At 42.7% G+C, this 13,045-nt stretch overlaps 1 protein-coding gene across 2 annotated transcripts in view; it reads right to left on the minus strand.

Moving 5' to 3' along the window:
- Window positions 1-13,045, minus strand: part of LOC110529793 (uncharacterized protein C14orf132) — a 45,894-nt gene that overhangs the window by 13,546 nt on the left and 19,303 nt on the right. Inside the window, exon 1 of one of the 2 annotated variants that reach the window (XM_021612326.2) lies at window positions 8,365-8,625. The exons of the other annotated variant lie outside the window; for it this stretch is intronic. Within the exon in view, the coding sequence (XP_021468001.1) occupies window positions 8,365-8,391 (27 nt within the window). The 5' untranslated portion in view covers window positions 8,392-8,625. Of the gene's footprint in view, window positions 1-8,364; window positions 8,626-13,045 lie in introns of those variants that run through there. 2 annotated transcript variants of the gene reach the window in all.

Raw genomic sequence — 13,045 nt, forward strand, 5'->3', positions numbered from 1 at the left:
ATAGGCCACGCCTTTGGATTACCGAAACATGGGTTAATTTAACCGTAAATTGGGTTATTATTCACTTTCATGTTGGGTTGACCCAGCAGATGGGTATTTTTTAACCCTCTTTAGTCAATTACAGCAGCCCCATGAAAATCGAACTAGCATAATATAAACATCCCCATAAAAATCTGTCTGTTTAAGCTAAAGATATATATGGAGGATATATATATATATATATATATATATATATATACTGTATATACACTGCTCAAAAAAATAAAGGGAACAATTAAACAACACAATGTAACTCCAAGTCAATCACACTTCTGTGAAATCAAATTGTCCACTTAGGAAGCAACACTGATTGACAATACATTTCACATGCTGTTGTGCAAATGGAATAGACAACAGGTGGAAATTATAGGCATTTAGCAAGACACCCCCAATAAAGGAGTGGTTCTGCAGGCGGGGACCACAGACCACTTCTCTGTTCCCATGTTTCCTGGCTGATGTTATGGTCACTTTTGAATGCTGGCGGTGCTTTCACTCTAGTGGTAGCATGAGAGTCTACAATCCACACAAGTGGCTCAGGTAGTGCAGCTCATCCAGGATGGCACATCAATGCGAGATGTGGCAAGAAGGTTTGCTGTGTCTGTCAGCGTAGTGTCCAGAGCATGGAGGCGCTACCAGGAGACAGGACAGTACATCAGGAGACGTGGAGGAGGCCGTAGGAGAGCAACAACCCAGCAGCAGGACCACTACCTCCGCCTTTGTGCAAGGAGGAGCAGGAGGAGCACTGCCAGAGCCCTGCAAAATGACCTCCAGCAGGCCACAAATGTGCATGTGTCTGCTAAAACAGTCAGAAACAGACTCCATGAGGGTGGTATGAGGGCCCGACTTCCACAGGTGGGGGTTGTGCTTACAGCCCAACACCGTGCAGGACGTTTGGCATTTGCCAGAGAACACCAAGATGGGCAAATTCGCCACTGGCGCCCTGTGCTCTTCACAGATGAAAGCAGGTTCACACTGAGCACATGTGACAGACGTGACAGTCTGGAGACGCCGTGGAGAACGTTCTGCTGCCTGCAACATCCTCCAGCATGACCGGTTGGGCGGTGTGTCAGTCATGGTGTGGGGTGGCATTTCTTTGGGGGGCCGCACAGCCCTCCATTTTCTCGCCAGAGGTAGCCTGACTGCCATTAGGTACCGAGATGAGATCCTCAGACCTCTTGTGAGACCATATGCTGGTGTGGTTGGCCCTGGGTTCCTCCTAATGCAAGACAATGCTAGACCTCATGTGGCTGGAGTGTGTCAGCAGTTCCTGCAAGAGGAAGGCATTGATGCTATGGACTGGCCCGCCCGTTCCCCAGACCTGAATCCAATTGAGCACATCTGGGACATCATGTCTCGCTCCACCCACCAACGCCACCTTGCACCACAGACTGTCCAGGAGTTGGCGGATGCTTTAGTCCAGGTCTGGGAGGAGATCCCTCAGGAGACCATCCGCCACCTCATCAGGAGCATGCCCAGGCATTGTAGGGAGGTCATACAGGCGTGCCTGTATGACCTCCCTACAATGCCTGGGCATGCTCCTGATGAGGTGGCGGAGGCCACACACACTACTGAGCCTCATTTTGACTTGTTTTAAGGACATTACATCAAAGTTGGATCAGCCTGTAGTGTGGTTTTCCACTTTAATTTTGAGTGTGACTCCAAATTCAGACCTCCATGGGTTGATAAATTTGATTTCCATTGATAATTTTTGTGTGATTTGGTTGTCAGCACATTCAACTATGTAAAGAAAAAAGTATTTAATAAGAATATTTAATTCATTCAGATCTAGGATGTGTTATTTTAGTGTTCCCTTTATTTTTTTGAGCAGTGTATTAAGATATATATTTTTTGCATTGGCTGCTTCTGAATCCACTGCATCCTTTCATGCCGTCCCTAGGAGGGGTGCGTCACTTGAGTGGGTTGAGTCACTGACGTGATCTTCCTGTCCGGGTTGCCAAACTATTATGACTCCTCTATTGTGATTACTGTTTTGTTCTAGGATGTCCCTAAGCCTCACAAGACTCGCCTGAAGGTAGCCCGGTACCAGTAAAATGAATGAATGGAAGTATATATGGAAGTTTCCTGATCTTTCTTATATCCCTCAGATATAGGACAGACACGTCAAAAACAAAATTCCTTTAGTTTTGTTTTTCCATGTATGATGCTGTTATTCAATGCGTTTATGGGCTAATAGCTAATAAGGCCAAATTCAATGTTTCATCAAATATTTGTTTTTATACCTAAAGGGATCCTAAAATTCCAAATCAAATATCTAAATGATCCTTCATATGACCATCTTAAAACAATTCCACATGTTAGCTTAGTAGAACCCCCCCACAGGCTTAAACTATAGAAGTTATTTGCAGGAAGAATGGCCTATTGGCGACGATAAGTATTTTTGGCAACCTGTGGGAGTAAATGTCATTCCTGTTCATTATTTTTGTACAATTTTGTACACATTTAAATTTCCCTTCAATATTTTTGCACATTACATAGTTTAAATATACAATTAATAACATTATTTAAATATCATAACAAATTGGTAACTATCCCAACACTGGAATATGCATAGGAACTTGAGGAACTCAACTTGTGTAAGCTTCAATAAACTACAAAAGTGTCGGTGCTCACCCTTAATGCGTTTGACAATACTACAAAACAGTTAAACCGTAATGACATTTACTCTCACCGGGGACCAAAAATAACGACCCGAATGCCATGCGACTACTGAGCCACGAACTTCCAGTGTTCTGATCTGACACGGTGGATCATGGCTCAATAACCCTACTAAATGACACAACTGGCTGGGTCAAAAATAACCCAACGTGTGTCCTGTCCACTATTTACCCAGCGATGGGTTGTTTTTAACCCAGCATTTTTTTTTTGTGTACGAAGGCATGAGGAGACAGAAGAGAGAAATGTAATCAGAATGTGACTCATGTAATACGAATGGGAGTAACGTAATAAGAGTGGGAAGTGAGAAACTGAGGCAGTTAGTGCTTATGCTTAAGCCTGCATAGTTACCAAGTTCTGTCATAGCAGACCCATGTTGGAACAATATGGCAATGGAGCATCTCAGTGTGCTCTCCAGCATTAATGTGAAAGTGACTAGCTCCTGCTTGTCAGCCAGGGCATCGAGGGCGAGATGACACTGAGCAGAGCGGAGAGCGTCGTAAGAGAAGTCAGGCGGAGAAACTTGGCGCCCAGCTCAGAGACTAATGGAGAGCTCTCTCAACGTGGCAGGCAGAGCTGTGTCACCATCTCTATCTTACCGATGCCGTCCTCCCAACAGCCATCGCTTCCTCGCACCGTCGCACAGCTGTCTAGAGCCGTGGAGGAAAACCACCTAAATATTTCCCGACACATGACCTCCCAGACCTAGACTCTGAACACCCACAGCAACAGAGAAAGCCTTGATTAATACTGTTTTGTAGTTGACAGATGATTGAGGATGTGTCCTTGATGAGTACTGTATGGATGGATGTTGAGGGGAATGAGTGGTGACATGAAGATATATGATGGCGTCGTAGCTCATGGTTATACTCGTATGATTCAGTAATATCAGTCTTTATTTTGTATTTCCCTACAGTAACCTGAAAGTTCTGCTTGTTGATTGCATAATGTGTTGACCAACACATTCAATCTGGGCTTTGTGAGATACTATAGTCAGCTTTACTGAGGATTTAAAAAATTTCATCCCTGTCAGAAAGTCTCTAAATACAAGAGAATTCAGCTGATACCGCTCTACATTCCAAGTTATCAGGTGCCTGGCTAACACCACACACTGTAATATGTTTGGTTTCAACAAATTATTATTAACTGGTTCCACTTCTTTCAGCCCAAGTGTTACCTGAACTAAAAACAAACAGTTGGCGCAAAATTAGCTCCATCTTTTAAAAAACATAGGCAGAAATTCAGTCAACTTAAAACGATGTGTTTGCTAAAATTGACTCAAAAATATGACTTACCTAAAAAAGCCTGTGGGGGAACTATTGTTTTAGCATACAATGTTTTCATATTTGACATGTAGACAGTAATTAATATTCCACATCCTCACCTGGGATTTGAACTCACAACCTCTTCCAATCTTCTTGCTACCACAATCATGTTCATGTCAATGACTTATTTCACCTGCATTGCTACACTTTGCTCTTCAAAGTAAATCTCAGCTCTGTTAAAGGTACACTCAAGCAAAACTATTGTATTTATCACAGTGATTACGGAGTAACATTAAAACAGATTAATATGCCCCACCAACAGCAGACAACTACACAGAAAAACCTACAATTGCTGAAATAAGTCAATAATATCAATGGTGAGAGAATAGTTAGATAAACTGACACTTAACTCAGATATGGTGGCAAAGCTGGAAGATTGGAATGCCAAGAACCAAGAGTCTGAGAGTTCAAATCCCAGGTGAGGACATGTTGAATAATAACTACTGTATAAATTAACATGCACAATGTAAACATGTATGTCTAATATACATTACCAGTCAAATATTTCAACATATATAACATATAATATTACAACATATTTCTACTCATTCAAGGATTTTTCATTATTTTCTACATTGTAGAATAATAGTGAAGACCTCAAAACTATGAAATAGCACATATGGGATCATGTAGTAGGCAACAAAAAAAAATTGTTAAACAAATCAAAATATATATTTATATTTGAGATTCTTCGAAGTAACCGCCCTCTGCCTTGATGACAGCTTTGCACACTCTTGGCAAAAATATATTTTGATTTGTTTAACACTTTTTTGGTTACTACATGGTTCCATATGTGTTATTTCAATGTGTTTATGTATTCACTATTAGTAAACATATAGAAAAAGCCTTGAATGAGTAGGTGTGTCCAAAATTTTCACTGGTACTGTATGTAAGTTAAAAAACATTCTATGTTAAAATATGATATGCAGCTGTTCAGGGAAGCTAGAAACCATTATACACAGGCAGTTAGAAAAGCCAAGGCTAGCTTTTTCAAGCAGAAATTTGCTTCCTGCAACACTAACTCAAAAAAGTTCTGGGACACTGTAAAGTCCATGGAGAATAAGAACACCTCCTCCCAGCTGCCCACTGCACTGAAGATAGGAAACACTGTCACCACTGATAAATCCACCATAATTGAGAATTTCAATAAGCATTTTTCTACGGCTGGCCATGCTTTCCACCTGGCTACTCCTACCCCTGTCAACAGCAATGCACCCCCAACAGCAACTCGCCCAAGCCTTCCCAATTTCTCCTTCTCCCAAATCCATTCAGCTGATGTTCTGAAAGAGCTGCAAAATCTGGACCCCTACAAATCAGCCGGGCTAGACAATCTGGACCCTTTCTTTCTAAAATTATCTGCCGAAATTGTTGCCACCCCTATTACTAGCCTGTTCAACCTCTCTTTCGTGTCGTCTGAGATTCCCAAAGATTGGAAAGCAGCTGCGGTCATCCCCCTCTTCAAAGGGGGGGACACTCTTGACCCAAACTGCTACAGACCTATATCTATCCTACCATGCCTTTCTAAGGTCTTCGAAAGTCAAGTCAACAAACAGATTACCGACCATTTCGAATCTCACCATACCTTCTCTGCTATGCAATCTGGTTTCAGAGCTGGTCATGGGTGCACCTCAGCCACGCTCAAGGTCCTAAACGATATCTTAACCGCCATCGATAAGAAACATTACTGTGCAGCGGTATTCATTGATCTGGCCAAGGCTTTCGACTTTGTCAATCACCACATCCTCATCGGCAGACTCGACAGCCTTGGTTTCTCAAATGATTCCCTCGCCTGGTTCACCAACTACTTCTCTGATAGAGTTCAGTGTGTCAAATCGGAGGGTCTGTTGTCCGGACCTCTGGCAGTCTCTATGGGGGTGCCACAGGGTTCAATTCTTGGACTGACTCTCTTCTCTGTATACATCAATGAGGTCGCTCTTGCTGCTGGTGAGTCTCTGATCCACCTCTACGCAGACGACACCATTCTGTATACTTCCGGCCCTTCTTTGGACACTGTGTTAACAACCCTCCAGGCAAGCTTTAATGCCATACAACTCTCCTTCCGTGGCCTCCAATTGCTCTTAAATACAAGTAAAACTAAATGCATGCTCTTCAACCGATCGCTACCTGCACCTACCCGCCTGTCCAACATCACTACTCTGGACGGCTCTGACTTAGAATACGTGGACAACTACAAATACTTAGGTGTCTGGTTAGACTGTAAACTCTCCTTCCAGACCCATATCAAACATCTCCAATCCAAAGTTAAATCTAGAATTGGCTTCCTATTTCACAACAAAGCATCCTTCACTCATGCTGCCAAACATACCCTTGTAAAACTGACCATCCTACCAATCCTCGACTTTGGCGATGTCATTTACAAAATAGCCTCCAATACCCTACTCAACAAATTGGATGCAGTCTATCACAGTGCAATCCGTTTTGTCACCAAAGCCCCATATACTACCCACCATAGCGACCTGTACGCTCTCGTTGGCTGGCCCTCGCTTCATACTCGTCGCCAAACCCACTGGCTCCATGTCATCTACAAGACCCTGCTAGGTAAAGTCCCCCCTTATCTCAGCTCGCTGGTCACCATAGCATCTCCCACCTGTAGCACACGCTCCAGCAGATATATCTCTCTAGTCACCCCCAAAACCAATTATTTCTTTGGCCGCCTCTCTTTCCAGTTCTCTGCTGCCAATGACTGGAACGAACTACAAAAATCTCTGAAACTGGAAACACTTATCTCCCTCACTAGCTTTAAGCACCAACTGTCAGAGCAGCTCACAGATTACTGCACCTGTACATAGCCCACCTATAATTTAGCCCAAACAACTACCTCTTTCCCAACTGTATTTAATGTATTTATTTTTTTTGCTCCTTTGCACCACATTATTTTTATTTCTACTTTGCACATTCATCCATTGCAAAACTACCATTCCAGTGTTTTACTTGCTATATTGTATTTACCTTGCCACCATGGCCTTTTTTTGCCTTTACCTCCCTTCTCACCTCATTTGCTCACATTGTATATAGACTTGTTTATACTGTATTATTGACTGTATGTTTGTTTTACTCCATGTGTAACTCTGTGTCGTTGTATCTGTCGAACTGCTTTGCTTTATCTTGGCCAGGTCGCAATTGTAAATGAGAACTTGTTCTCAACTTGCCTACCTGGTTAAATAAAGGTAAAATAAATAAAATAAATAAAAAGCACTCTGTGTGTCTGTAACCAGTTGCACAGCCTTTTTTAGTTAAGATGCCCAAATAATAATTTATAGTTGAATGATTATATGAGACAACTTGAGCAAGCACATCATTTTGAATTGACAAAATGTTTGCCTACGTTTTCTTAAATTTAAGCTAAGTTTGAGACAATTTTTTTGGGGGGGTTCCCCTTGCCCACCCTAATGACGCTCATGTTTTCTAAATATAAATTTGCATGCATGTGCAGCCCTTAGGGCATGACACTCATAATCAGAGAAATGTAAATAGGCTAGCAATGAAAATCATGGTGAATCGTAAACATTGTCCATGGTCCGGTGTGTTATTGTCATGTTTCATTTATTAGAGTCGTTATGCGGAGTTACAAGTTCAAGATAATTACATTTCGCATTGCAAATCACATATTTGCACTATGGCATGGTAGCCTGCCATATAATACCTAGAATAGCCTATCTTAATAGATATTGATCAACTCCAAGTCTATTATAATTGCATATATCTCATCTGAACTGATTACATTTGATTACTTTAATTATCCTGTTGATTACAAAGTTGTCTGACATCTCAGTCAAATATAAGAACTGCATTGGTGATCAGAGGAACATCAGCGTGGACAAAATAATAGAAAATGGATGAAAACATGTATGCATGTGTGTTAAGTTTTTTATATGATTACATGTACTAACTTTAGCCTAATCTAATTCGTGCTAAAATCGTATCGTTTCCTGAAGCCTAGCGACCAAATGTTATATTTTGAAAAAAAATCAACAAGTTGTATTACAGTCGGTTTAAAAACCGATATTGTTCACACGATTTAGGGTGGGATGCGTGTTTACACCTGTTTATCCGCGAAAGGTTATTTTAGCTTGTTGGTGACAAAATCAAGTTCATCGGCGAGAGAGAAACTTCGTGCGTATGTCGGTAGGAAATAAATAACCCATACAGACGCCATATAGAACTGGTTTACTCTTTACTGCCTTCAGCACATTAGCAAGCTTTTGACAACGCATTTGGCCTATTCGTTCTAATAATTATTAGCCGATAATTGCATGGAAACCACACAACTTCTTGATTACCAATACCAATAATGTCACAGACTTACCTGCGCAGCCATAAATGAGAGATCCATTGTGTTACGCGTGTGAGAACAGTACACCGTTGACTATCTTGAAATAGTGTCGAGTCGCCCTAGTATTCTCCAAAATGTAATTAGAACGTTTTTCCCATCTACATTCTCAGATCCAGCCAACGTTAATAGCGTATGCAAGTGGCGTAGCCGAGTAGGCGACTATTGTATTGGAACATACGGCAACCTTACAGAGAGGGAAAAAGCGCAACAGCCGTGTGTTTCTGTGTGAGTGTGTGAGAGGGAGAGATTTTTAATAGCCTACAGTGATATTAACACAAACGGCTAATCATGCAGTGTTTTCGAGAGTAGTTATGACAGTCTAATTGAGTTGTCTCGCCTACTCTTGGCACATTTATCTGTGCATTTTGAAATACAACAAGAGCTTGTGCTTCAGAAACCATGTCTGCTTGCAATATTTAAAGAGCACCGTATTTCATGAAGCAATTAATCATGCACTGTCTGAGTACCCATGTTAGATGCACAGGAGGTTGTATGATAAATTATTGTCTGATGGATTAGTAAATGTTTAATGTACTGTGTCTGTGGTCTATTTTCAGGATCCCCACTCTGGGTGACATCCTTCATCTTATTCTAAATGATACTTTTCCCCCTGACCTGGACTCAAACCCGGGTCCAGCGACTGTCAAGCCAACACCTTAACTGTTACGGCAACAGGTCTGAACCTCTTACTGAGGTTGCTAGGTGTTAGTTTAAGGCCACGACATTGTCTCCTTCCTCTGGGAGAGAGTGTCCCCACGCTTCTCTGTACCAAGACTCTCACCTCTTTTGATGGCCACACAGGCGCCACGCCACTTTTGACACCAATGTAGTGAATTCGGGGGGGGTAGCGCCGACCGGAACTCTGCGACTGTCAAGCCAACACCATAACCATTACGCCAAGAGGTCCGGACGTAGTGTTGGGTTAAAGTCGCTACCATACTTTCTCATATGAGAGCACGTGGCCTGTGAATAACTAAAAGCACATTGTGAGTATAGAACAAGGAAATGCAATGTCTTAAAGGGAAAGAAGTTGATGATAGCAAAGCGATGAGAGGCGCCAACATCAAGTTCGTAGAATGCTTTGCCTAAAACAGGTAATGAACTCCATAGTGTAGTGTAATAGCCGACACTTTATGTGTCTGCCAAATAACTCAGTCAGGGAAATCACCCAGATGAGAGCTGTAACAGTGTGTTCACAGTTTTATGTCTAGCCATTTGAACAAAGTACTGTACCTTCCATCTTGGCCATTACATCGTTAATGTCCACTTGCCTACTCCGCCTCTTCTGAAAATGTTATGGAATATAAATAACAGTACAGATCTTCCAGCTGATTTCCTATTCCAATGCAAACTATTAATAATGTGTAATGATATTCTACTGATAAATTATAACAATGCATCCACTCGCGGACCCATGGGAAATTGGCCATGGGATTTGTTAATTCCGGTACCAGAACAATTGCACTGACACACAATCTTTTAAACTCATCAATATTTCATCAGAGTTCCAAAGCATCTGGCACACCTGAGGTTAAGGCGATTTACTCTTGAGGATAAAAACTTGCTACAGAACCTTTTAAAGCATTCCAACTATGTCCTGCAGTCAGATACCTAATGTATTGTGCAGTTTGATTCTGGACAGGAGGCTTTATAGATACAGTAGATAAATTGCTGCCTCTGTCGAGTGCCACTACCTTTAGCTATTGTACAACTTTATACACTAGATACTGCCAAGATTGCAAGTACCACTCACACGTGGTCTGTCTGATCTGTTATTACAGTATACTATTTTCACCTTTTTTTGTGATATTTGTATCATACGCTCATACAATTTGTTTTGCTATCTAGAGCCTAAAAGGGTTCTTCTGCTCTCCCCATAGCAGAACCCTTTGAAGAATCCTTTTAGGTTCCAGGCAGAAAAACCTGTGTGTGTGTGTGTGTGTGTGTGTGTGTGTGTGCGTGTGTGTGTGAGAGAGAGAAAGAGAGAGAGGAGTCAGACATGTGAGTTCCATGTAGAACTCTTTACACAGAGGGTTCTATGGAATCTGAAAGAGTTCTACCTGGAACCAATAAGGGTTCTACCTAGAACCAAAAAGGGTTCTCCTATGGGGACAGCCGAAGAACCCATTTGAAACAGCAACTGTTCCCAGTAAACATAGTTAATCTTTGGTAGCATGAATTTGCTGGTCATTAGACTGTGGCAGCTGTGTGGGAGGGAGTCTATGAATACCATCATTAGCCAAGAGTAGAAGACGGGGCGCAATAGATTAGCATCTATTAGATTTTACATGTAGAATCTGGCTTGTCGTTGAAACTGGAACACGACAGAGGAATAAATATCTGATAGGGGGGAAATGTAAAGGAAGTGTTGCGATGTAAATGAATATATGCTTGCTGTAGTAAAGGTTTCTATTGGAATGGGTTGGTTGTTTTGGTTGATAGATTCTTAAAGTTTCCAGAAAGAGGACAGCAATGCCCAAGAAGGACTGCAATTATGATCATTTTTCATCCCGACTGTAGTCTTTGTCTGCTGTTCCTTTTTGTAGCTCAGATTGTTGACCCCCTACACCTTCTGTCCAGTAACACCCTTTCAGTAACTGAACGGGCACTGTATACAGAATGTTTAAGATATTAACTTACAGTACAATACAGAAAAGCTGCATTCCGCTTTGTATGACAGCAGTGCATGCAACCTTATTGCTTCTCACATGGCCACATGCAGTTATGACTTATTCTTCATTGTGCCCATGATTCTGGGTGAAACAATATACAGCCACTTCGAAGCGCCCCATACCAGCTCTAACTTTCACCTTAAACCCGGTATGGCATACCTACTGTATTACACTGTCTATTAAGTTCTCAACAACAAGAGACTGCCTCTGGCAATCGCCAAAGTTATAATTAAGATACTAGAGATAAGACCCATGCTCCCTAGCAACTTCCCTTTAACGTTTTTTTTTTTTAATAATAGAGATCCCAGTTGTCTATTTAAATCTCGTGATCACCGTGGTGTAGTTGGTGTAGTCATTGCAGTTTCAGAGTTTTTTAGCAGTGTTGGATGGCAGGAAAGTTGACTACCTTTTAATAGCGCATTGTTGTCAGATGCCAAGCAGTTGCCATACCAAGCGGTGATGCATCCAGTCAGGATTCTCTCGATGTTGCAGCTGTAGAACCTTTTGAGGATCTAAGGACCCATGCCAAATATTTTCAGTCTCCTAAGGGGGAATAGGCATTGTTGTGCCGTCTTCATGACTGTCTTGGTGTGTTAGGACCATGATAATTTGTTAGTGATGTGGACACCAAGGAACATGCAGCTATCGACCCACTCCACTACAGCCCTGTCGATGTGAATGGGGGCGTGCTCAGTCCTCCTTTTCCTGTAGTCCACGATCAGCTCCTTTGTCTTGCTCACATTGAGGGAGAGGTTGTTTTCCTGGCACCACACTGCCAGGTCTCTGCCCTCTTCCCTATAGGCACTCATCATTGTCGGTGATCAGGTGTTGGAGTTGGTGAACAGGGAGTAGAAGAGGGGACTAAGCACCCAGCCCTGAGGCGCCCACATGTTGAGGGTCAGCGTGGCAGATGTGTTGTTGCCTACCCTTAGGCCACCCCAGATGTTATCAGGAAGACCAGGATCCAGTTACAGAGGGAGATGTTTAGTCCCAGGGTCCTTAGCTTAGTGATGAGCTTTGAGGAAATTGTGGTGTTGAACGCTGAGCTGTAGTCAACGAACAGAATTCTCACATAGGTGTTCCTTTTGTCCAGGTGGGAAAGGGCAGTGTGTAGTGCAATAGAGATCTCATCATCTGTGCATCTGTTGGGGCAGAATGCGAATTGTAGTGGGTCTAGGGAACCTGGAATGATGGTGTTGATGTGAGCCATTACCAGCCTTTCAAAGCATTTCATGGCCACAGATGTGAGTACTACAGGGCGGTAGGCATTTAGGGAGGTTACCTTGGCATTCTTGGGCACAGGGACTATGGTGGTCTGCTTGAAACATGTATGTATTACAGACTCGGTCAGGGAGAGGTTGAAAATGTCAGTGAAGACACTTGCCAGTTGCTCAGCGCATGCTCTGAGTACACGTCCTGGTAAATCTGTCTGAATGTTGACCTTTAAAACATACAATATACTTGCAGGGAAGCCGCTCAACAACTACATCACATTAGTCATCTAACAGACTCCCATTCCGAGTGACACACAGAAGCAACCAGAGTCAACGCCCTGCTCAAGGGCACGCAGACAGATCTGCCACAAGGTCAACAGAGGGGACCCAAACCAGCGATCCATCAGCCACTGGCCCAAGCTCCTAACCGCCAGGCTACCAGCCCTCCTAGATCCCCCCACAGTTCCCCAACAGCTGCCCCTCAACCCTCCGAGACACCCCCCCCACCCCACAGTCTGAATGTTGACCTGTTTAAAGCTCTTACTCACATCAGCTACGGCGAATGTGATCACACAGTCGTCCGGAACAGCTGGTGTTCTCATTAATAGTTCTTCTTGCTTGCTTTGAAGTGAGCATAGGAGGCATTTAGCCCATCTGCTAGCCTCGCTTCACTGGGCAGCTCGCGGCTGTGTTTTTCTTTGTAATCCGTAATAGTTTGCAAGCCCGGCTATATCCGGCGAGCATTAGAGCCGGTGTAGTAAGATTCAA

The sequence above is a fragment of the Oncorhynchus mykiss genome, chromosome 8 (assembly GCF_013265735.2).
Source record: "Oncorhynchus mykiss isolate Arlee chromosome 8, USDA_OmykA_1.1, whole genome shotgun sequence".
NCBI classification, from domain to species: Eukaryota; Metazoa; Chordata; class Actinopteri; order Salmoniformes; family Salmonidae; genus Oncorhynchus; species Oncorhynchus mykiss.